The 23,025-nt window shown below is 39.3% G+C and overlaps 1 protein-coding gene across 1 annotated transcript in view; it reads right to left on the reverse strand.

Moving 5' to 3' along the window:
- Window positions 1–23,025, reverse strand: part of ascc3 (activating signal cointegrator 1 complex subunit 3) — a 257,950-nt gene that overhangs the window by 145,716 nt on the left and 89,209 nt on the right. The window contains exon 10 of the mRNA XM_033639918.2: window positions 20,487–20,627. Within this exon, the coding sequence (XP_033495809.2) occupies window positions 20,487–20,627 (141 nt within the window). The remainder of the gene's footprint in view (window positions 1–20,486; window positions 20,628–23,025) is intronic.

The following is a 23,025-nucleotide window of genomic DNA, read 5'->3' on the forward strand; positions in this document are numbered from 1 at the left end:
CCCATAGCTCCACTCATTACAATGCAGATGGAGGCACCTAAATCATAACACCATAATAACAGGCATATAACATTACTCACATCTTGTGAGTTCTGTTACATTAGTTCGACAGTGTTTACCAGATGTGTCAATGTCAGTCTAGGATCCACTACATCGACAACAATTGCCATATTTGATTCTGTGGTGATTTGTGTGGTACGATCAAAGTCAGCATTCTCTCTGTTGTATAAGCTTTCATTTTGGCATCCTCTTAGTATGATTATATTCAACTTTATCAACATATTTCAAGTGTATCAAATGTCAACATTTACCGTCTTTGCTCGTTGCTTTGTGCCTATAATTCCAGTGCAATTTTATTCTCTCTTTTCAAGAAAAGCACTACAATACATTATTAATGGTGTGTAAACTGTTTGGCAACCTGTCCGTGGGTGTGCAAATTCCTATTAAACCCTTTCTGTAAAAGCAGTTCATTAAATCCTCTCTAGTTTGCATTTAAATCAATCTATCCAGCCATTAGAGGCTGGCGTGCTCACAGAAAAGGAAGCGCCTGCTCCTAATTGGAGCTACTGGTTAATCTAAATGGAGGCTCTGGCAAATGGAGCACAGGCCAAAGTGCTGTCTTAATTGCCTCACAAATACCCACAAGGAGGTGCCGAGAAAACATGCCATTGTTTGGCTGAATGAGGTTATTTAGCCAAGTTTATCAGTTGATCCCAGCAACACTGAAATCAATCATCCAAATCCACTGATTCATAGTATTTCACAGAAGATGTTAATGCCTCATAAAGGTGACAATTTGATCAAAGAATGGGTTCATAAACTTGTAATGACAAACATATTAGCCTGTAAGAACTGTTCTTATACTTCATTCATTGCTAAACTAAAGAGCACCAGGCATAGTGGACACCTGGATATGTTTAAATTAGGGGTGTCAGTTTTAGTCGATTTTGCTTTCAACAGCCTGACACCCAATACCTGGTAGCTAAATGCTAAGCTTTTAAGAAAAAACACAAAAATATGTGAAATACAAAATGAGCTTCACTTTTAGATTGGCTGTCCACTGACTCTGAGTTGTATTGCTACATTTCAAAGTGCTGTCCATTTAGAGCTAGTGAAATTCTAATGTTTTGTGATGTAAATATCTTCTTCTATTTTATTTTCTGTTGGCTCTACCAACAGACCGCTAGCCACGTTAACATGCAGAAACATGGTGCCCATTCCCCACCCTCCAGTCTCTACTGGTTAGCTATACCACTGTGCACCACCTGGGTTGGGTGGGAGCTAGCTAGCAGCAATGCTCAATTAGTGGTCCTAAACCCAATTGCATTGATGCAGAAGCATATTGGCCACCCTCCAGTCTCCCCCCAGGTTGCTGTGACGTGTCTGGGCTGCAAAGGGATAAAACTTACTGGGACTTCAGACCTGATTCATTGCTATGAATAAAATCAATACCAAGACCATGAACCTTCATTTTTATGTTAATTTGTGGCACCTTGTAAGGGGCATTACAAAAATAAACATACAGTGCCCTCCAAAAGTATTGGAACAGTGAGGCCAATTCCTTTATTTTTGTTGTAGGCTGAAAATATTTGGGTTTGACATCAAAAGATGAATATGGGACAAGAGATCAACATTTCAGCTTTCATTTCCAGGTATTTACATCTGGATCTGATACACAACTTAGAAGATAGCACCTTTTGTTTGAACCCACCCATTTTTCATGAGAGCAAAAGTATTGGAACATGTGACTGACAGGTGTGTTTTGTTGCCCAGGTGTCTCCCATTTACATTGATTATTCAAACAATAAATAGCACTGGATGTCTGAGCTCAGTTTCAGATTGGGTACGATAGGTTTTGCCTGTGCAGACTGCATTTAGAGGTGGAACCAACATGAAAACCAGAGAGCTGTCTATGGGTGAAAAAGAAACAATTGTGAATCTGAGAGAAGATGGACAATCAATCAGAGCCATTGCACAAACATTGGCCATAGCCAGTACAACCATTTGGAATGTCCTGAAGAATAAAGAAACCACTGGTGTACTAAGCAACAGACGTCGAACAGGTAGACCAAGGAAAACATCAGCAGTTGATGACAGAAACATTGTGAGAGCTGTAAAGAAAGACCCTAAAACAACTGTTAGTGACATCAGCAACAACCTCCAGAGGGCAGGAGTGAAGGTATCACAATCTACTGTTCGCACAAAACTTCATGAACAAAAGTACAGAGGCTGCACCAGATGATGCAAACCACTCATTAGCAAGAAGAATAGGAAGGCCAGGCTGGAATTTGCCAAAAGGTACAGAGATGAGCCTCAAAAATTCTGGGAAAAAGTTTTATGGACTGATGAGACAAAGATTAACGTTTTCCAAAGTGATGGAAATGCGAAAGTTTGGAGAAAGAAAGGATCTGCTCATGATCCCAAACATACAAGCTCATCTGTGAAACACGGTGGAGGTAATGTCATGGCTTGGGCTTGCATGGCTTCTTCTGGGACGAACTCTATCATCTTCATTGATGATGTAACACATGATGGCAGCAGCAAAATGAACTCAGAAGTCTACAGAAACATTTTGTCTGCTAATTTAAAGAAAGATGCAACCAAACTGATTGGGAGATCCTTCATCATGCAGCAAGATAACAACCCAAAACACACTGCCAAAACAACAAAGGAGTTCATCAGGTGCAAGAAGTGGAAGGTTTTAGACTGGCCAAGTCAGTCTCCAGACTTAAACCCAATAGAGCATGCATTTTACCTGCTGAAGAGGAGACTGAAGGGAGTAACCCCCCAAAACAAACAACAACTGAAAGAGGCTGCAGTGAAAGCCTGGAAAAGCATCACAAAAGAAGAATGCAAAAGTTTGGTGATGTCAATGGGTCACAGGCTTGATGCAGTTATTGAAAGCAAAGGATTTGCAACTAAATATTAAGTCTCATTCACTTTAATCTATTTTAAGTTTACATGTTCCAATACTTTTGCTCACCTAAAAATGTTGTGTTCCATTACAAATAATGCTATCTTCTAAGTTGTGTATCAGATCCAGATGTAAATACCTGGAAATAAAAGCTGAAATGTTGATCTCTTGTCTCATATTCATCTTTTGATGTCAAACCCAAATGTTTTCAGTCTACAACAAAAGTAAACGAATTGGACTCACTGTTCCAATACTTTTGGAGGGCACTGTACATCAGAAAACAAAAGTCCTCACTGTAGCTTTACAAAGTCTGGTGAGGTCTGAGCTCAGTGCGTAATTTATAAAAATTCAGGTAAAGTGGGTTTGAGGTTTCTTGTTGACTTGATAAATTGCAAATTTGGACAACCATAGACAGTCTGGACCTCACATTACATGTCCTTAAAGGGATAGCGCACCCAAAAATGAAAATTCGGCCACTACCTACTCACCCATATGCCGATGGATGCTCAGGTGAAGTTTTTGAGTCCTCACAACACTTGTGGAGATCCGAGGGGAGAGGGGGTAGCACCACAACTCCACCTAATGGAGGCTTTCAGTACCCCAGATTCAAACCTCCAAAAACACATAATTGAAACCACAAAATATCTCCATACTGCTCGTCTGTAGTGATCCAAGTGTCCTGAAGCCTCGATGTAAAAAGTTGTTTGAAAAAATGTCATTTGAACTCTGTATTTAGCCTGCTGCTGTAACTGCCTCTGTGTACACCGAGCTCACGTGTGTGTGCTTGCGCAAGACCATGAAACATGGGCACCGCGTTCAGGTGTGTTCACGTGCTTTCGCTGGTCTTGCACGCAAGCGCACACACGTGAGCACTGTGCACAGAGAGGCAGTTAGAGCTACAGGCTACAATGAGGCTAAAAAGAGAGTTCAAATGATGTTTTTCCAAACAACTTTTTATGTCGGGGCTTCAGGACACTTGGATCACTACAGACGAGCAGTATGGAGATATTTTGTGGTTTCAATGATGTTTTTCTGGATGTTTGAATCTGGAGTGCTGTAAGCCTCCATTAGGTGGAGTTTTGTCGCTACCTCCTCTCCCCTGGGATCTCCGCAAGTGTTGTGAGGACTCTAAAACTTTACCTGAACCTCCATCGGCATATGGGTGAGTAGATAATGGCTGAATTTTCATTTTTGGGTGCACTATCCCTTTAAAGTGTGCCAGTCTGCAAGTGCAAGTCACTTTGGAAATTTAAATTTAGCCTGACCAATGAAAAGTCACCCACAGACAAATTTAAAACGAAACACAACTTCCTCAATCTTACACTGTAACCAAAAAAAAAAAAAAAAAAACCCTTAACAGTCAATTTATTCATTCGATTTATACGTTTATATAAATAAATGGATAATAAAATGTGGCACTTTTTTTAACCTTTTTTCATAGATTTAAACATATAACTGATGTATTTACTGACATTCACAGAATTCAAAATTATTTATCCAAAGGCTCGATTCTTGTTCATAGCATTGTGCTCTGGCTGGAAGAGTGCAAAGATGATCTATTGTCAGTCTTCATAATATTTTGATGTGGCAAACATAGAAAACATTCCTTAAATCATGATATATTTTACATTACTGCCATTGCCTGGCAGGTATGTAGATGAATGTTTATTTTTTTCCCCTTGGCAATTCTTTGGCTGAGACATGTTCAACATATGAGAGATGCCGGTGACTTTTCCTGCAGCAATTGCGGGAAAGGTTGTCACAATATGATTAGTGATATATGTTTTGAACATGGATTTTAAGGTGTGGCATTTATCAAGGCAGATTACTTAGAGATATGTATAAGCACATTTCATAAATTCCAATTTTGTCACATTTACCCAATTGATTGCAGTAAATGTTACTTTACACCTCTCACATAGTAGTTACTGACATAATGCTCATAATAAAAAGCTGGCCTCATTTGTTAAGTATTTGTAGAAAGCCCACCAGATGTGAAAACGTTTTTTTTCTCACAAATTTTCCATACGTGTTGGTAATTCATGCTCTCAAAATAGCAACCGGTGTGTACAAATTACTAAATCTGTGCTCTAAACCTGTGTACAAGAATGAGTCATCTGTGCTCACTGATTACTGAGCTTGCATGCATTAAGTAGCAATTTGTGCCATCAAATCACATCATTGGTATCTTACTGTAACAGCAGGGATTGAGGTTACAAGTTGTTGTGTCTACCACAGGCAGTTAGTGAGGAGCATCCAGAGAGTTAGTGGCAGGCTTGCAGTTTTATTTTGGTATTGAGGCTCGTTTCCAAATTCATTCATTTTAACGCGTTTGGGCTGTCACATTCATACACTTATCATTGTCACTGCATCACTATTTTTTCATAGTTGTGATGCTACACAATGCTGCTGATATTTGTTTCTACAATACTAGCTAATTTTAGCTGCTATCAGTCACGTGCACACACTGCCGTTGAAAAGTTTGGAATGTCCTGCCACAAAAGCTTGACTGGGTCAGATGGCTGGAAGGACTTCTTTAAAATTTTAAATGGTCTTTGGTGCTTTTAGGTAGTAGAAAGTCCTCTTTAAAAATAGACATTTTGTGTTGAGGGTTTGTTTTGTGCATGGAGAAGAAAATGCTGCACAATGGTTCAACCAGTCCGACAACTGAATGGGCAGAAAGAGACATAGATCCCTCTGAGCAAATAAGCAGATATTGGTGAAAGAAATGGAAGCTTAGAATCAAAATGCGTGCATATTTTAATAAGAACAGTTTCCTGTTTCAGTGTCAAGTGCACAGTAATGCCTCCAACAAGCTGAAATTAACAGGCAACACTTTTACCAAGTTATTCTTCAAACTCCACAACAGAAACAGAGAGCTGGTCTCAGGTTAACACTGTTGGAACTGGATCAAGAAACATCAGACGAACATACTGCCACAGTTCAAATCTATTCAATCTAACCACTGAGCAGACTGCAGAAGGCCTCAAGAAAAATGGCTTCCCAAAATATTTACAGCAAAATGGCACCATTGCAGCTCAATAATGTTGGAGGGTCACTGACGCTTCTCTGGATTCAAAAACAAATTCAAAATCCAAGTTCCAAAAGTAATCTCCCATCATACAACATTGGGGACATCAACTAAATGGAAGTTTTAATCATTTAATTCTTCTTTTGGGGCCAAAGCTATTTCAAACATAAAGAAAACATTTGGTGTGTGAATTATACTGTTTTTATCTCTTAAAACAGACATCATGAGAAGGAAAACATCACTACAGCAACTGACTCCAAATTTTTGAATGGCGATAAAGATAGTTACCCTGTATAGCCCAATTCTACGAAAGGTCAGAAGAAGACTTGGCTTTCGGATTTCAAAGGGTTGGTTTTTTTTGTTTTTGTTTTTCTGTAATTTACAGAAAAATTCTGAAAGGACAGTGTAGAAGCCAAAAGCAAGGTGCACAGTTTATAACTTGTTAGCTTTCTGCAATTTTCTTGTTAGCTAGCTGTTACCATGTGGGATGTAGCTTGATTAAGCATGGTAATTAGAAGTTAAATCTTTTTCCTCTAATTCTTTATTGTAAAACATTCATTTAATTTTTTTTTAATTTTTTTTTTTTTATATACTTTATTAAGTTACCCCTCAAAAAAGTTACATCCATGACCCTTCAAGTGGACAAAAATGTCCATTTTCTAGAAACTTTTGTAGTGTCCAACAAAAGGTCACAGCAGGGTGATTTTTGGCAAGGCGGAGTTATTTTGGGTTAAATTTGAAAATCCCAACTTTCAGCATGAAAATCCATTATTTGAACCTGTAATGCATTTGTATCCTATCCATGACCGTTCAAGTGGACAAAAATGTCCACCTGTCATTTAGCCATTTGTTATTGTTGCTGGGATAAAAATGCATTACAGAGTCAAATAATGGATTTTCGTGCTGAAAGTTGAGATTTTGACATTTCATCCAGAATGACACCCCCATGCAAAAAATCACCCCCCTGTGACCTTTCATTTGTCTGTGAGGGAATTTTTTAATTTTGGAAATGGACAAAAATGTCCTGGGGTAACACAAGGGTTAATCCCCCTGAGGGGAAATTCAATTTTTTCACTCCGTTGTCATTAACACACAGGTCCGAAATACACACACGCACAAACAGGACCTATACATGCACAAAGTGGAGAGATGTCAGAGTGATCTGCACGCATTTTGACTGAGGGGGCTGCCTTGGTCAGGCGCCCCGAGCAGTTGGGGGGTTCAGTGCCTTGCTTAAGGGCACCACGGCAGTGCCCAGGAGGTGAACTGGCACCTCTCCAACCACCAGTCCACGCTCCGCATTTGGTCCGGACGGACTGGAGCCTATCCCAGCTAACATTGGGCGAGAGGCAGGGTACACCCTGGAGAGATTGCCAGACTATCACAGGGCTGACACATAGAGAAAGACAACTATTCATTTTCACAGTCACACCTACGGCCAATTTAGAGTCACCAATTAAGCTGCATGTCTTTGGATTGTGGGAGGAAGTACCCCAAGGAAACCCACGCTGACATGGGGAGAACATGCAAACTCTGCACAGAGGGGCTTCCCCACTGCACCACCATATAGCCCATTGAAACTTTCCTTGTTGTTCCCTTTAAACCCTGAGTTTGCACACAGCCTACATTGTTAGCCTGAATTTTCAAAGTACATTTTCCCATTAGTTAACTTGTGAGCGAGCTAACTCACCACATGGCACATTTCACATTGTATGTATTTGACAAATAAATGGAAATTAATAAATGGAAATCAAATATGTCTGCTAATGACAGGGTAAAAGGTTAGTTTCTATCTTGATCATATAACCTCTAAATGTGTCCAAATTATTTCCATTAATTACTGTTAATTCCCCTTAAAGTTTCAATGCTAAATATTCCCAGTATTTAGCAACCCTACTTGGATCCACGCAATTTTGATTTGACTCTTGAAAGATACAACTGGACATACTTACTCCTTTACACAAAATTATGTAATAACATTTTGTTATTTGTGTGCATGATTATTAGCTTGAGAGCAGAAATTAGGTAATTAAGAAGCAGAAATTAGTAACTTGAGAGGATAATTTTCATTTCTTTCCTTATCAAACCCACTGAACATATCCATGGATGGCAAAATTCCCCTTCAGGTTTACACTTGTTATGTTAATTTAATGAGTGTAGTGGGAGTGATGAGCTTTTTGCTCACTGGTAGGGTCAGTATGGATGCGTGCACCCTCACACAATACAGGTCACGACAGACTGAGCTAACTTTTAGCACTTAACTACTAATTATTCATGTTGCTGTGTGTCTGTCTCATAAGTGGTCAACTATTCTGGACCTTTACAGTAATATCCATTGCTCTATACAGCCTGACATTTCACTAATGACTTGTAATACCTGTTTCGGAATTGCCTTTAACAGGTTTTCCCTTTACACTTTGTTTTGCTCTTTAGATTTCTTTCTTTTAAACTCAATTTTATGAGGGCAAAATTGGCTGAAACACATCAGCAGCTATTTCAATTTCTCTGCATGTGACTTGACTTTAGCAAGAAATATGACACACACACACACACTCCTCCGATTCCCTTTACAAGAAACTGTCTGGCTGTGAGGCAGCTCCTTCTTGGATGTCATTAACTGATATTTCCTCTCTGGACAGAGAAGGAAGAGGGCCTGGAAGTCCCAGGATGCCACCCACCCGCACACTGGCATCCACATGGCAGCATCCCTCCAAACCCTTTCTGTTTCCATGGTAACTATCGCAGCCATGGAGAGAGGAGGATGTGGGAGGAAGAGGTAGGTGGGAGGAAGATGGAGTGGGGACGTTAGAGAAAGACATTTACTAGATTGCGATTTGTGAACAACTAACGGCTTGTCAAGGCAAAACTGTAATGAAAACCTTCTCAATGTGCCATTGTCATGTACAACTGTGTGCGTGGGTGTCCTTATGCTCAGTGCTCCTGAGAATACAATTAACAATTACCTAAATACGAGAAAACATGTAATTACAGTGATAACTGCTCTTTTCTTCTTTTCAGATGAGGATGTTTCAAGGAGTGGGAAAAATCGAATAATACATTTTAAAACCAAGAATATTAAGCCATGGTAGAAAATTAGAATAGCCTGTTCAAATAAACTGATGGCACATTAACCTATTTATTATGATTCTTAGCTCTATTAATAAACAGACCAGCCTCCTGTTCCTGCTGAGTTTCAATTCAAACACATTTTTTAATATGAAACATTCTCTCCGAGAAGTATTGATCTGGTCATTCAGTAATCAACAGATTTTTATAATTTGTAAGAGCTTGCATTTGTTTATCTTTTTTTCAATTCCCCACAATTTTTCTGCAAAAAAGGATTCAATGAATAATGCTTATGAATTTTACCGATCACTGCAGCTTTCTACTACCCTGGTTCCAGGTCTCTGAATCACTGCCTATATCTCTGATTTGTTTTTTAAGTAATTCAAAGGGGGTCTGGTGTTAAGCTCATTGTTTCCCTGTTTACAAAAACAACAATCAGAGCTTTGAAGAATGGACATTACCTTCTTGTGCCAGAGCAAGGGAAATAACAGAAAAATTTCCTCAAAAATGGGGACAGGTGTGAATGAGACCAACACAGCTGTTCATGCTGTTGTACATCGACTTCCAGAAGTAACAACTCCTCCAGCATGTTCTCATAGAAATGCCTGAGATGGATATAAACTCTTAACAATGCATTATATTGTGTTGGGCACGAAATGTGTTAAAATTACTTGCTGGCAACATGAAAACAATGTCAATGCAAAGTCAATGAGGATCTTTTTTCTTAATAGACACACGTAGGGGGCGGGTGGGGGCATTAGTGGACGGTCAAACATACATTGTCTTTTACTCAGGAGACCACTGTTCTTGTCCCATGTGAAATCAAAAGTCAACACAGTAACGTGACTTACAGACTTCATGTACCTACGCAAAGTAAGCAAGTTTAGATCACTTAAACCTTAAGTGGCTATTCAAACCGAAACCATAATCTGCCCCTAAACTTAACAAAGTATATTTTTTCTCTAAACCTAAACAAGAGTTTTCCTTTGCCTAAACCTCACTGAACTGCACCTGTTTTACAATGTTAACCATGTTAACAATAGCCCCTTTTCCACCACAGGAACTTTAATCATTTACCCAGGATTTTTGAAAAACCTCGGCGTGTTTCCACCGAAATTACCCGGGGAGAAAACTTTCCCTCAACCCCAAACTTTCCCTGAAAAAAGTACCTAGTAGGGGGGTAGGACTTTTCAGATTCCCCCGAATTCTTGATGGGCGGGGCTGTTTGCTGAAGAACGCTGATTGGTGGAACACACACTTGCAGCGTTCCGCAGTTCCATGCCAGTGTGGCTGCAAACTTTATTTCATTTCTACAATCTTCACTTCGTTTGTGTTTTGATAAAGGATGGGTACCGAAACCCTATACTAAATTAGCCCTGGGGCTAAATTATCAAAGACCATAGTACTGATAAGCGTTAACGGTATCTGTTCCTTTATCAGTATTTTTACACATTTTGGTTTAATTCATTATCATCCTGCAGCCTCTCCTCTGCGCTCTAGACAACGATATTCAATATGCTCCATCTCTCATCCAGCGACACTAACGTTATGTCTTACACAAGAACAACACGCTAGTTCGGCTGATAGCGAATTGAAAATAATAAGCTCAAATGACAGCTGTCTGTATGTAGACTAACTTAGTTTAACACTTATCTTAAAATACTTTTAAACTTAGCTGCTACCTGAGACAAACAGCCCCTTCTCTCTCTACCAGCACTAATGTTACCATGTTCCCAGCCAATAAACTGGTGGAGCTAAATATAGGGCACACGCCAAATCATCTACGTCATCAGCCTGATTTGGATACATTTTCCGTAAATTTGGGGTGGGGTGGAAACGCAAACCACACAGATTACCAGGAATTCTTTTACCCAGGTAAATAAATTCCTGGAAATAAAAGTTCCTGAAAGTGTTGGTGGATAAGGGGCTAATGTGTTAAAAACTGCAACTGTTTGTAATAGACTTTGAATTGGAACTTTTAATCGTGTTGCTGGCAAGTAATTTTAACACATTTTGTGCCCACCAAAACATAGTGTGTTGTGAAGAGGTGAGATCCATTTCACATATTTCTGTGAAACAATGTTGACTCAATCAACATGTTTCTTCAATCAATATGAAAATTTGTTCCCACAAGTCACTTTCTCCAAACAACCACTACCACTACAGGGATCTCAAGGGCAAAGGTCTCTCGGGTCTACACACAGGAGTGTGTGTTGAATAACCACCTTAAGGGTGAACCCCTTTAAATTGATACTTTTAAGATTACCAAAACTGAAACACCTTAAACCAGTGGTTTCCAACTGGCGGGTAGTGGCCCAAAAGTGGGTCACAGGTCCATTCTGAATGGACCACAAGTGACTTGCCAATGTATCAAGTTTTTTTTTTTTTTTTTCTTACAAAGAAGAAGAAGAAAAAAAAACACTTTATTTTGAAGTACAGTGAATTTCTGGTATAGAGCTTTTGTTTTGAAGTGCCGTTTCCTGATGTAGAGTGGGTGACGAACTGACAGCTACTAGAAAGAGACATGGCAGAACGCAAGTATGACGTTCAATATATTAAACTGTTTGGACCTTGAGTTAATGAGCGTCTACTTCTAAAAACACATTCTCACTCCGACCTCATCACATATCGACAATTTCTGCCTGTTACATCCACTGTCTGTTCTTTAAATACATTTCTGTTTTCACAGAGAGCAACAGTGTTCAAGAAAAGGATTTATAGACGGTGCCTTTGTATGGCAGCATACTCTCTCACTATATGTAACAGGGTGTGTGATACTATGAGTGTATATTGAGTATACTGTGAACATGCTGACTGCAGTGCAGACAGGGCAGAAGTTTTTCATTTGTATAAAATGCACTGGTGGCATTTTAATACATTTCCATTTAATATAATGATTTCCCTGGATCCTTAAATGTCTGGGCTTACATGGGCACACATGTGGTGCTATTCAATTGTCATCAAATTCCCCCAAAGGACTGTTCCAATATCAAGGATCCTTCAAAATCTACAGAGGACCAAGTCATTCCTTCAGAGAATTTTCAAGGATGCACGTTATTCTTTTTGTCTGAATTAAAGGCGGGTCCTCTTCAGTGACAGACGCCTGGGCACTCACTAACATGTTCCAATGTGTGTTGTCCGAATGCTAGGAGTCTTGCTTAGCCTCTGTAGACCTAACTTGGAATGGCCTGTCCTCCCCAGGAAGTATCCTTGACTTTGAGAAGCACTAATAAAATTAGGCTGTAGACACTTCCAAATAATTTTGTGCTAAACTTATGCTCTTATGTCTATTTTATAAGTGTTGGTGGTGCTTTTGTGATTGGCACCAGATGGTGTTTGCATGTGGTTTCCAGACATTTTTGGGGGTGGATAAATCAACTCACAAGTCTGTAAACTCTCCTCTCATGCAATTTCTTCTAGATGGCCAGGTTGAGGTTTTCAAATGCAAATGTCAATTAACATCAAGGAAAAAATGTAGAAGATGGGCACCAACTTAACTAGCATCCTGCTAGCACAGGTAATGCATAAAAAACAAGCTTGGCTAAAATTTGGACAGCTCCATTCAATCCAGTGACTCTTTTTCCATATGCCGATCTGGCGGAGCAGCAGACTTTGGCGAGAGAAGGGAAGGAGGTGTGTGTTTATGTTGAAAAAGGACAAGTGCGACATTGGTAATATGAGGTGATGTCCAGTTCCTGCTCGCCTTGCCATAAGTGGGAAAAACACTCTGGATCACTGCTGTGCACCATTACAAGGTGGCTGCTGACCTGAGTCACTGCCCATGTTTGGGAGGCCATCTTGTTGAGGCCAAGGTACATAAACAAACCATAACACATGCCCCCAGTAACACAAGAGGTGGAACCAATCAGAGTCTGGAGCACATTCCAGAACGTCACAGATGACATCAATGAATTTGCTGAGTCTGTGGTAGTTTTAATACGTAATGCAACAGATGCAACTGAACCCAAAACTACAGTTAAATCAGCTCAACCACAAACCATAGATTATGGGAACCATCCAGAATGCCATAAACATACACAATGCAGTCAGCCCTGAAACATGGACAATACAGAGCAGCAGCCCACAATGTAAGAAGAGGCAAAAAAGGACTAAAGTGCAATGCACAACCTAAAGGAGCTAAAAGAAGTGTGTTTCACTGAACCTTGTATGATTTTGTATGACAAATAAATAATTGATTGATTTGCTGTAAAAACTTGAGTAAGAAAGTCTTAGGTACTTCCCTTTCGATGGATTTCTCCTGTTTCAGGACCAAATATGGTGCCATCCATATCGATCATTATCCACACCCCATGCCTCTCTGCCAGTTCACAAATTTAATTGGTCTAAAACATTCTCATATACTAAACTTAATCATGAGCGCATTTGTGTGAATTATTCCACTGGCTGCTTTTCGTCAATGTGTTATTGCAGTTGCTTATTTTATTTTTCCTTTTGCACTAGTGTGTTGCATAATGACCCTGATGAAGGCTGCAGGACAAAAAGTGTCCATCTAACAATAAATAAGCTCTTAACACTATGAGTAATTGTGGAGTTTTGACGCTTTAAGACTGCCTTTCCTTCTTCATACACTTTGCAAGCGGTTGAAGTCATGCCAGAACCCCCCACTCTACCATGTACATCAAAAGGGCATGATGAAAGAAGCAGTGAGGACTTTGAGGAGAGACAGAAGACAACCAAGGTTACAGTGCGTGGCATCACTCCGGCCTGTTAGATGTGGACAGCCCCCTTTCACTCAACCACTTTGTGTAAATGTACTGACACTAACACAGTCAAATGGAGGGATGAGAGAGAGTAAAGGAAGAAGGTTAAGTGAAAGAGAGATAGCGGAGTGCTGCAGAGCTGCAGTGAATCTGACTAATCATTCTCTTTGTGAAATCTTTTCACATGACCTGATAGAAATGCAACTTTAATACACCTTCAGATTAGCTGGAATTGGCCTCATTTCATAGTAATAAACGTCCCACAAGGCTTATAAACTTATAAACTCTAAGATGTGCAATCTCTCAAATTCGACTCTTTTGGATTTAACAGATATGCATGTTTTCCAAACCTTCTCAGTCTTTCAGGCTGGATCTACCAATCTGTGCCTCCCTCCGAGCTGGAGGAGTCAGGTTCTCTCACTGAATATATGTGCTCAACCTGCAGCTTTCATCCTCCTTCCTTTGGCCTCATTGTGATGAATACATCCTCTTCCTACGATGGTAAAGGATACTCGGACATGCAGGGGTTGAATTCACATGTTCCATCAGTAAAACCCAAAAACATAAAAAAAAAACCCTTAATTAAAAAAAACAAAACAAAAAAAACTGCACATAATTACTTAAACAGTCCACTTACTTGGCTCTTAACAGAAATAACGCATCTCACTGACTGACAAATTTAACTCAACAACTGACTAAAATCATTCTCATCCCTGACTTCTTAACAAAAAGGGTATATTTTTAAAGAGTGGTAGGAAATTCCTATTTAGAAGACTGACAAGAAAGTGTTTTTAAATTGTAATGGTCCACTTAATGGAATAACTTAGGTAGGGTAAATGCCTGTGTATAATATACAATTTACGTAATAGTTAAATTTTTTTTATCAGTTCATCCCCCATATAAAGACAGTAATGTGTGCACTGACTAAGTTGGCTGCACCACCATGCTATATGAGGTGATTGCTTGGTAAGGCTGGTTTTATTCTATATTTTTGTTCTTGACAAATCCCACTATTAGACCAAAACCCAGCAACATGTTCCGTACCTTAGTTCTTTCTGACTTCTTTACCGCATCTGTGGCAGGGCCCATTTAAACACTTCGTAAATATATAGATACATTTGTAAAAACATTAAGAATTTTCCCCAAACAACCCAAACACCAGAAAACATGTTTGCATTGTACAATCCTGCAAACCACAGATACCTTACATTTGTACGTCATTATATATCAGATGTGCTGAACCTTAACATTTTCACAATGCTGTGGTGAACGTGTGGTTAGGTTTAGGCACAAAAACCACTTGGTAATGGTTCAGAAAATGTTTTGTCTTCATCTCATTTGATCTTATTTATTTCAGCTGACACAATCCATTAAAGTATGCTGTGATCAGCCCGGATACCAATCCTTAAGATTGACTCAGGACATCTCTACTTCTCTGTTTAGATTCAATTCAAAGCAGCACTTTGTCTGCTCTTCACATGAAAGGACTGACATTAAAAAGCTGCTGAATATTGTCTAAAATTGCAGTCCATACTGCTCTCAGAGTTTCATCAAAGTCTCATGTACCTGAGCCAAAAATGTAAATTTCAAGAGAACTGTTAGGAGCTTCCGTATAGGAGCCATCAAGTCAAGTGATAACATTAAAAGACGCTTTAAATCAGCATCACTACTGACCCTTTATAATGAGCAAAGGTTCATAACATGACAGAAGATCTATATCAATGACTTAATGAGAGTGTGGTTTGCAAAGGTGCTGAATTGGAACCTGTCATGCTTTAAACCTTCGATTGCTTAGTATTTTTTTTTTTTTTTTTTTGCAAAAGCACAAGTCATTCCTCCAGTCTCTGTTCGATTCCCTGCCTATCTCCCTTTTTTTCATTCTGACACAAGTATTACCACCCCAGACACTCACACAGCTTTCTAATCAAAAGTGACTATTTGATTTTGTCTTTACTATACTGTTACCATGGTAACTATTACCAAGTGTAGACAAAAGTGCAGCTTTGAACACAGAACCTTGAAGTGATAAATAAATCAGTGATTCTACAGAATGTGGAACAAGCTAAGACGTCTTGCTACTTTCCTTACCTAAACTGCATTATTATGCAGAAGAGACAGATCACATGTGTAGTGAATAAATGTCAAATAATTTAACAGAGGGATATCACAGGGAACTTTACTTGTGTCTCCGCGGGTCCAGAGATGGTACTTTGACACCTGGGATACTCTCAAATCAACAATAACAAAAATAATCAAATAACTACATATTATCCATCATACAATGTGGACCAACATTGGCAGGGCCTTAGGGAACGTATCATTTTATTGGAAAGTAAACTGAGGATACAATAAAATAAAGGAAAATGCCAAAACAGAGAGAACAGACAGAACCCAATACAAAAGAAATGTTTACATGGGGAAACTCACTGTGTTACATCATGCTGCACAATAATCTAACAGTGCAATAGTAAAATCCTCTAATTAATTATCAACTGCAAACATGCCAATAAAAAGTGTTCAAGTCACTGAAGAAAGCTTTGACAGCTGACCTTTAAACCTGCATGACCCCAGCTTGGTGACACTGAGTTAACAGTTTTTATTAATGTCTGGACCGTGTTATGATGCTAGCAGAACAACTCAACACCAGATAAGTACGTGCTGTGGTCAGTTAGGAAAAGCAAAGCTGAGAAACAGTGTGTGCTTGTAACTTTACCTAAGCACAGCATACCTGTGTGCCCCCCTTTAAATCACTGTCTTTATCTAGTCTTTGAATTACTTAATGGAGTGCTATTCAGGAATTGTTGGTTACTGTTTGAAAACACATCAATTCAGTAACTTACCAAATGACTTCCCTTCTGTTCCTGAGTTATGAGTTATTATCTATCTACCTACTTACCTTGTTAGATCCTTGATATTCTCATAAAGGGGCAAAAATGTAGTCTGTAAGCTATGACAGAGTAAGACTCTCTTATTGCTCTATCCCAGAGGTATACTGGGACAGCACATGGCAATGCCAGTGATGCTACGTTTTGTGTTGTGTAACCTTTTGCAGGAAATAAAAGCAGAGGCTGCTCAGAGGGACCTGAAGCAGTTCACCCTGGCTGTGTTTGTCATTTGGGAGGATTCTGCCCAAAGGATCCACAGACAGACACTGGCATCTTCACAGAGGGAAGAGGAGGTGTTGCATGAACTTACTTCAGTAGCCTTTGCTTGTGCCCCGCTTCTGGGTTTGATATGTGTTCTAAACCTGGCTCATCCAAAACCATTTCGATATACTTTGAAGTGCTCCAGAAAATCATCATGCAGAGTAAACAGCACAAGATGTCTCCCAACGTCTCAAAAACTGTATGGCAGACTGCAAAGCTCACTGTATTGGCACACTATAATGTATGTCCACTCTGGGCCAAATCACTTTTGTGGACTGAAGATTTTGTCTGGCTTAGTGGAATTTAGAAATGGCACAATGCTACTTTAATATGGAGCATCTCTTGGGCATTGGGCTTTTCTTGGACACTATGTATATCTAAAACTGTACTCTGCATAGAGACAGAATCAATATAAGAACACCAAATATTTATGCAACCACAATGAGAATTATTTCTAAACTGATCATGTTCAGGAGTTTTGTTTATCGAGTATTTTTTCAAACAGTATTTATTGGGTTTTATTTATGTTTTATTGTGTTCCAAAAAAAAAAACAAAAACCAAAAAAAACGGCACACAGTGTAGAGAAAAAGCTGTGTTAGAGGTCACTGCCCACAGTAATAACTATTATGGTGTGCTCAGTAATAAAAGGTTCTTTTCTTTTTTAGGATTTATATATTAAGCTTAGCTGATGGTGCAAGATAATGGATAAATGTGACATCAGTGGAACACATACAGTAATACAGGGCTTTCATCACTGATTGTTGTTTCTGAACATATTCTAGGTAGCACAAAATACAACTATGGCAGGTTTAAGGGTTGTCTATAACAAAAATGACCCTATAACCTACGCCTGATATGCAGTTTTGCATTTTGTTGTTGATGAGAAAAGAAAGCAGTTGACTAATAACTTGTGTCAAATGCATATTTAAGCTGGTGGTTTGACTTTGGTTCTAATAACAGCTGTGCATTGTACACATATTTGTTTATCAAAAAGGACCTCAATGGTGGGGCTTGACATATTAAATGCATATTTGTGGGTCAATTCACTGGACAATAGTGGAACTAATGTAAACCATTACATTGTGAAATTATAGTAATAAAAAGAAATTTGGTCTTAGATATTTTTTAGCCAACTTGTATCTCTAATTGTCAGGGAGGTGAGATTTTTCAAACTAAAATACCAGGTTGTTTTCAGTAAAGCAAATAAGTAGAGGAGTGAAGTTGCTGGAGGATGAGGATGGGACTTTGGAGGGAGGCAGGAGTTGTGGATGTTCAAATTTTTTCTAACTGCTGTGTGAAATGCAAGAAAGGTAAGAGTTGCTTTAAGGGAAGTGGTAGTCTTAAATTTACTTGTAGTGAAATGTTGTTGTAGTTATGCAAATTGTTGAGTTGAAAGTAAACTAATCATTAAAGCACAGCTGACATAAAGCAGTTGAGTTAATCAAAATTGCAAATTATATGTGAAAATTAGAGTTACTGCCCCACAGTTGTATGACTCCGTGCACCATTCAAGTGTCTCTAATAGTATACATCAATGTCTCTGAAAACGTGGAGGCTTTACACACATGCTCCCCTCAGCAGCACAGAAGATCTATACAATCAGCACAGGTTCAAGGAGGACACCGATTTTGTGAGTTTACACTGACCTTGACCTTTGACTACCAAAATTTGATCAGTTCATTGTTGAGTATCTGTGCCAAAATTGAAGAAATTCCTTACTGTATTCTTGAGATATCGCATTCACAAGAATAAGACAGATGAGGTCGCATTGACCTTGACCTTTGACCACCAAGAAGGGAAGAAATTCCCTTAAGGTGTTCTCCTGAGAATGAGATGGATGCAAGGTCACAGTGAGCTTGACCTTCGACCATTGACCAACAAAATCTAATCCGTTCATCCTTGAGTCAAGGAGGACATTTGTGCCAAATTTGAAGAAACTCCCTCAAGATGTTCTTGAGATATTGCATTCACAACAATGGGACGGACAGACCGACAACCTGAAAACAAAATGCCTCCAGCCACAGCTGTAGCCGAAATCTTTATTCAGGCTTTGGATACACATCACCAATGATGTTACCAGGTATGCCTCCTGCATCCTTAACACATTCAAATATGAAAGAGCGCAGTAAACTCACTATTGATAGGTGCAGGTATACCAATATATCAATATATATATTGATAGGTATTATTTTTCCTCATAATTCTACATTGTGAACAACAAATCATAAAAACAATAGTGCTGTGACTTTTATCAGTAACAATCTCTGAATCATGAAGACCAGGAGAACCTCGGGCAGCAGTACAGTCCCACACAAATGGGACTTAGGATGCAGGGAAAAATGAAACAAAGCAAACAAAGGACTGGAAAAAGTATATGAGGAGGGGCCTAAATTTGAGTGTGGTATGGCTGATACTGCGCATAATTTCATTGATTCCTTTATTAAGGGGAAACAACAGTCCAAAGATAAGTTTGAGGCCAACAGGCTTAGAATATATCCTTGGTTTGAACACAACAACAATCAAATAAGCTGCACGATTTGTAAAATGTACGGTGCTGCTCCTTTTACCATCCGATGTTATAAGATGTCGACAGTCGCAACTCAGTCGTTTCTCATACAGCAGGGAAAGAATAGAGCATGGAGACAAGAAAGAAGAGGGAGCCACCAAAAGAGACACTAAGACCATTAATGCAGCTCAAACAGACAATCCACTAGAAAGGAGGAGGACAGGGACAAAAAAATTATAGCAACGTATATATATGGTAGTTCAGAGAATCCCGCCAAGAGTGACAAAATGCAAACTGGGGTAAGAATAGGACATGGTAGTAGTAAGCATCATGCCCCCCTGCCATACACACACACACCACACACACTGTATAAATCCCCCTATAAGAAGCATTTGATTTTATGAAGCATTTTGAAAGATGAATTCCAGGCTCTGTAAAGTGACATAAACCAGTAAGGCCGTGTACAAATAAGGACATAAACAACAAACTTCCAAGCCATCCAGTGCTCTCTGCTCTAAGAATACAGGAAAGGAGAAAAAGTCAGCGGGCTGCAGGGCCTTTTCCTGTGCCTTGTCGTGCTTTAATTCTTCCCCACTGAAGAGGTTGTTTGGGAAGTTTTTCCTTATCCGAATCGACAGAAGGTGTTGTATGCTGTACAGTTTACAAAGTCTCTTGAGGCAAATTTGTGATTTGTGATATTGGGCTATATAAATAAAATTGACTTAACTTTCACTCACAAAGCCAGATCAGGCCCAGCAGCTGTTTGAGTGTTTAAACAGGCCCCTTTGTCATCTGTTTTCCATTTGAAAGCAACTATAAATCCACAGCTCTGCAGTTAATAATAATTAAATTCGACATCTAGTTGAATTACAAAATTGTGACTCGTAATTGGCAGAATTGTGACTGATGAATTTTGGAGAAAAAAAGATGAAATGGCCTCCGATAGATGTCACAATCTGATCCACATGGGGGTGCTAGAGAACATACATGTGGAGCAGAGGGAACCTGGAGGACAGACTGCTTTTTCTACCTATAGTGTGAGCAGATTTTTTCGAGACAAGGTGTGTGTGTGTGTGTGTGTGTGTGTGTGTGTGTGTGTACCTGTGTTCGTAGGATCTCTCCTTTGGTTAGCTGCATGTCTCCAGTGAGTTCTTTAACGGTGATGCCCAGTGGCTCCAACCGCTTACTGAAGTAATTAGTCATCTCAGCTGCCAAGGCCTTCATAGGAGCCACATATACTATCTACAGAGAGGGGGAGAGAGACACAGAGATGAATAGCATAGAGAACAGATAGGGGTAGAATGAGGAAGGTGGAGGATGGGGGTGGGGTTTGGAGGGGGGACAGGAGAGTGGGACTGGAAGGACACCGATGTGATAAATGAGCAAACAGAGGCAGGATCATTTGTTCCCTGGCAACCAGCACAAATCACAATTTATTGAGAAATATGATGCCAACCACTTGCATGGGTAAAGTTTAATGGTGATGTATGAAAAGTGGCTATCGTCACTGGCTGGCACCACACAACGTCGTGTGTGAGCGAGCGTGTGTGTGTGTGTGTGTGTGTGTGAGTAAGCCTTCATGAAAGAGAACAAAGCCTTTTGGATGTCTGAATTATTTATCTGAGTGTGTGTTTTGGATTTGACACAATGGGTTTATAAAGACAAACCAATATTTTTAGACCAAGCTGCCAATAGCTGACTTTTTGTGCATATATTTAAGATTCTATTTTCCAGTTCTTGCTGTATTTCATTTTGACCACTTTCATGTATTCATAATAAACTTCTGAAACAACACTCACAACGGAAACTATCCATCTAATAATTACTGTAGATGAAAAGAAGGACAAACATGAAGTAAAACCAAAGTGACAATTTCTTACAAAGGAAGGAAGGAGGGTAGTCATGGCGATAGGTACAGTATAGTAAAATGCAGATAGTGTAGGTAATTCTCAATCATGTTGGTTTTTTTCTGGTCCTTTTAAATCTTTTTTCCCCTACACAATACAGCTGCACAGTACAGACTCAGCCTACAGTGGGCTTACTCTCAAGTCAGTAAAGCATTTTAAATACTTTTGACAGCTGAACAGCTCTGCATTAAAGCCCCTCAAAACCTAGTTTCTCACTCAGTTTGTGATGTGGTCCTACATGAACACAAAGTGATCTGCCAGTGTTGGGACAGTTTGTATTATTCTTTTTACAGATTTCTGTCTAAACTGTTCTATCTTAGCTCTTTTCACTGGTTTAAAGTGGGTGGGGAAAGGTAATGTCATGTATGTTGCAGCAAATGAGATGACAGTTGTGGGGATGTTTGGTTTAACAGTCCCAGCTATCTCACACTGATGCCAAACAGCTCTACTCTGAAATTAAACCTGTTAATAGGTGTGTAGTAACGTTAGCCATGTGATGCTAACAGTTATGACTGTCACTGTGTGTGTGAGTCTGTCCCAGAAGCAGCAGTAGTCTCATGATTATCAGAGTGAGCGAGGAAAGGACAGGTTGTAACAACCTACATACAGAGCCGTGCATTTTGGAGGACTGAAATGAACAGAGCTGTAAAGTTGTCCACCATGGTACCAGTTTGCTGCTAGCTAACCGTAGCTATTTGTTTGTTAACTGTTTGGTCTGTGATGTAAGAGGTCAACCAGAAAAAGGTCCAATACTAACAAGCTGAAAGGGGGCATATCTCCACCTATCGTAGCAGAGTCAGACATACTTTGGTCATTAAATTGATTCCCCTCCCGTGCTTGTATACTGGGACGAGGACAGTAGTCCAATTAAATGGCCTAGTCGAGCTATAACTGTAGCTCCACTAACTGTGCATGTAAACGTACTGAATGAAATAGATGCAAAACAACAGTGTTTTGAATTTATGTCAATATTGAGGAGAGGGAGATGTAACCAGAATCAGTCAAACTGGTACAGATTCCTAATTGGTCAGAACTGCATTAGCAGTGGGGTCAGCTATCCATGTTTAAACTTCATTCATCTGTTAAACGTTTGCCGTTCTCAGTTTGCCTAAATATAAAAATAACTTCTTTACTGTACAGGTACCTGTCCACTGATGATGATTCATCCTGTAACATCGCATGACTACGTCAACACGTGAGCCTCCATCTGGAGGAGAAGCCTGGCTGTTTTTCCTGCACCTACCACATGTAATCTAGACAGCCAGTCAGCCTGTTTCCATCTAACACAATAAATCCCTCTTCCTCTTTCCTCATGAACAACAGCTAGCAGTATGCCATGAATACTTTGCAAAAAACGAAAGAGAAAGAAAGAAATTGAGGGTGCAGTGAAATTCAAAAATTTAAAACATTTAAAAATTCAATCATACGCATGTACGAAACCATAAATATAACCTTCTTTTACGTTAAAAACATCTTTGAAAAGAAAAAACTGTCTTAAAAGCCTTTATACCCTATATAAATATATATATATATATATATATATATATATATACAGTACAGGCCAAAAGTTTGGACACACCTTCTCATTCAATGCGTTTTCTTTATTTTCATGACTATTTACATTGTAGATTCTCACTGAAGGCATCAAAACTATGAATGAACACATGTGGAGTTATGTACTTAACAAAAAAAGGTGAAATAACTGAAAACATGTTTTATATTCTAGTTTCTTC

The sequence above is a fragment of the Epinephelus lanceolatus genome, chromosome 10 (genome assembly GCF_041903045.1).
Source record: "Epinephelus lanceolatus isolate andai-2023 chromosome 10, ASM4190304v1, whole genome shotgun sequence".
Classification (NCBI taxonomy): Eukaryota; Metazoa; Chordata; class Actinopteri; order Perciformes; family Serranidae; genus Epinephelus; species Epinephelus lanceolatus.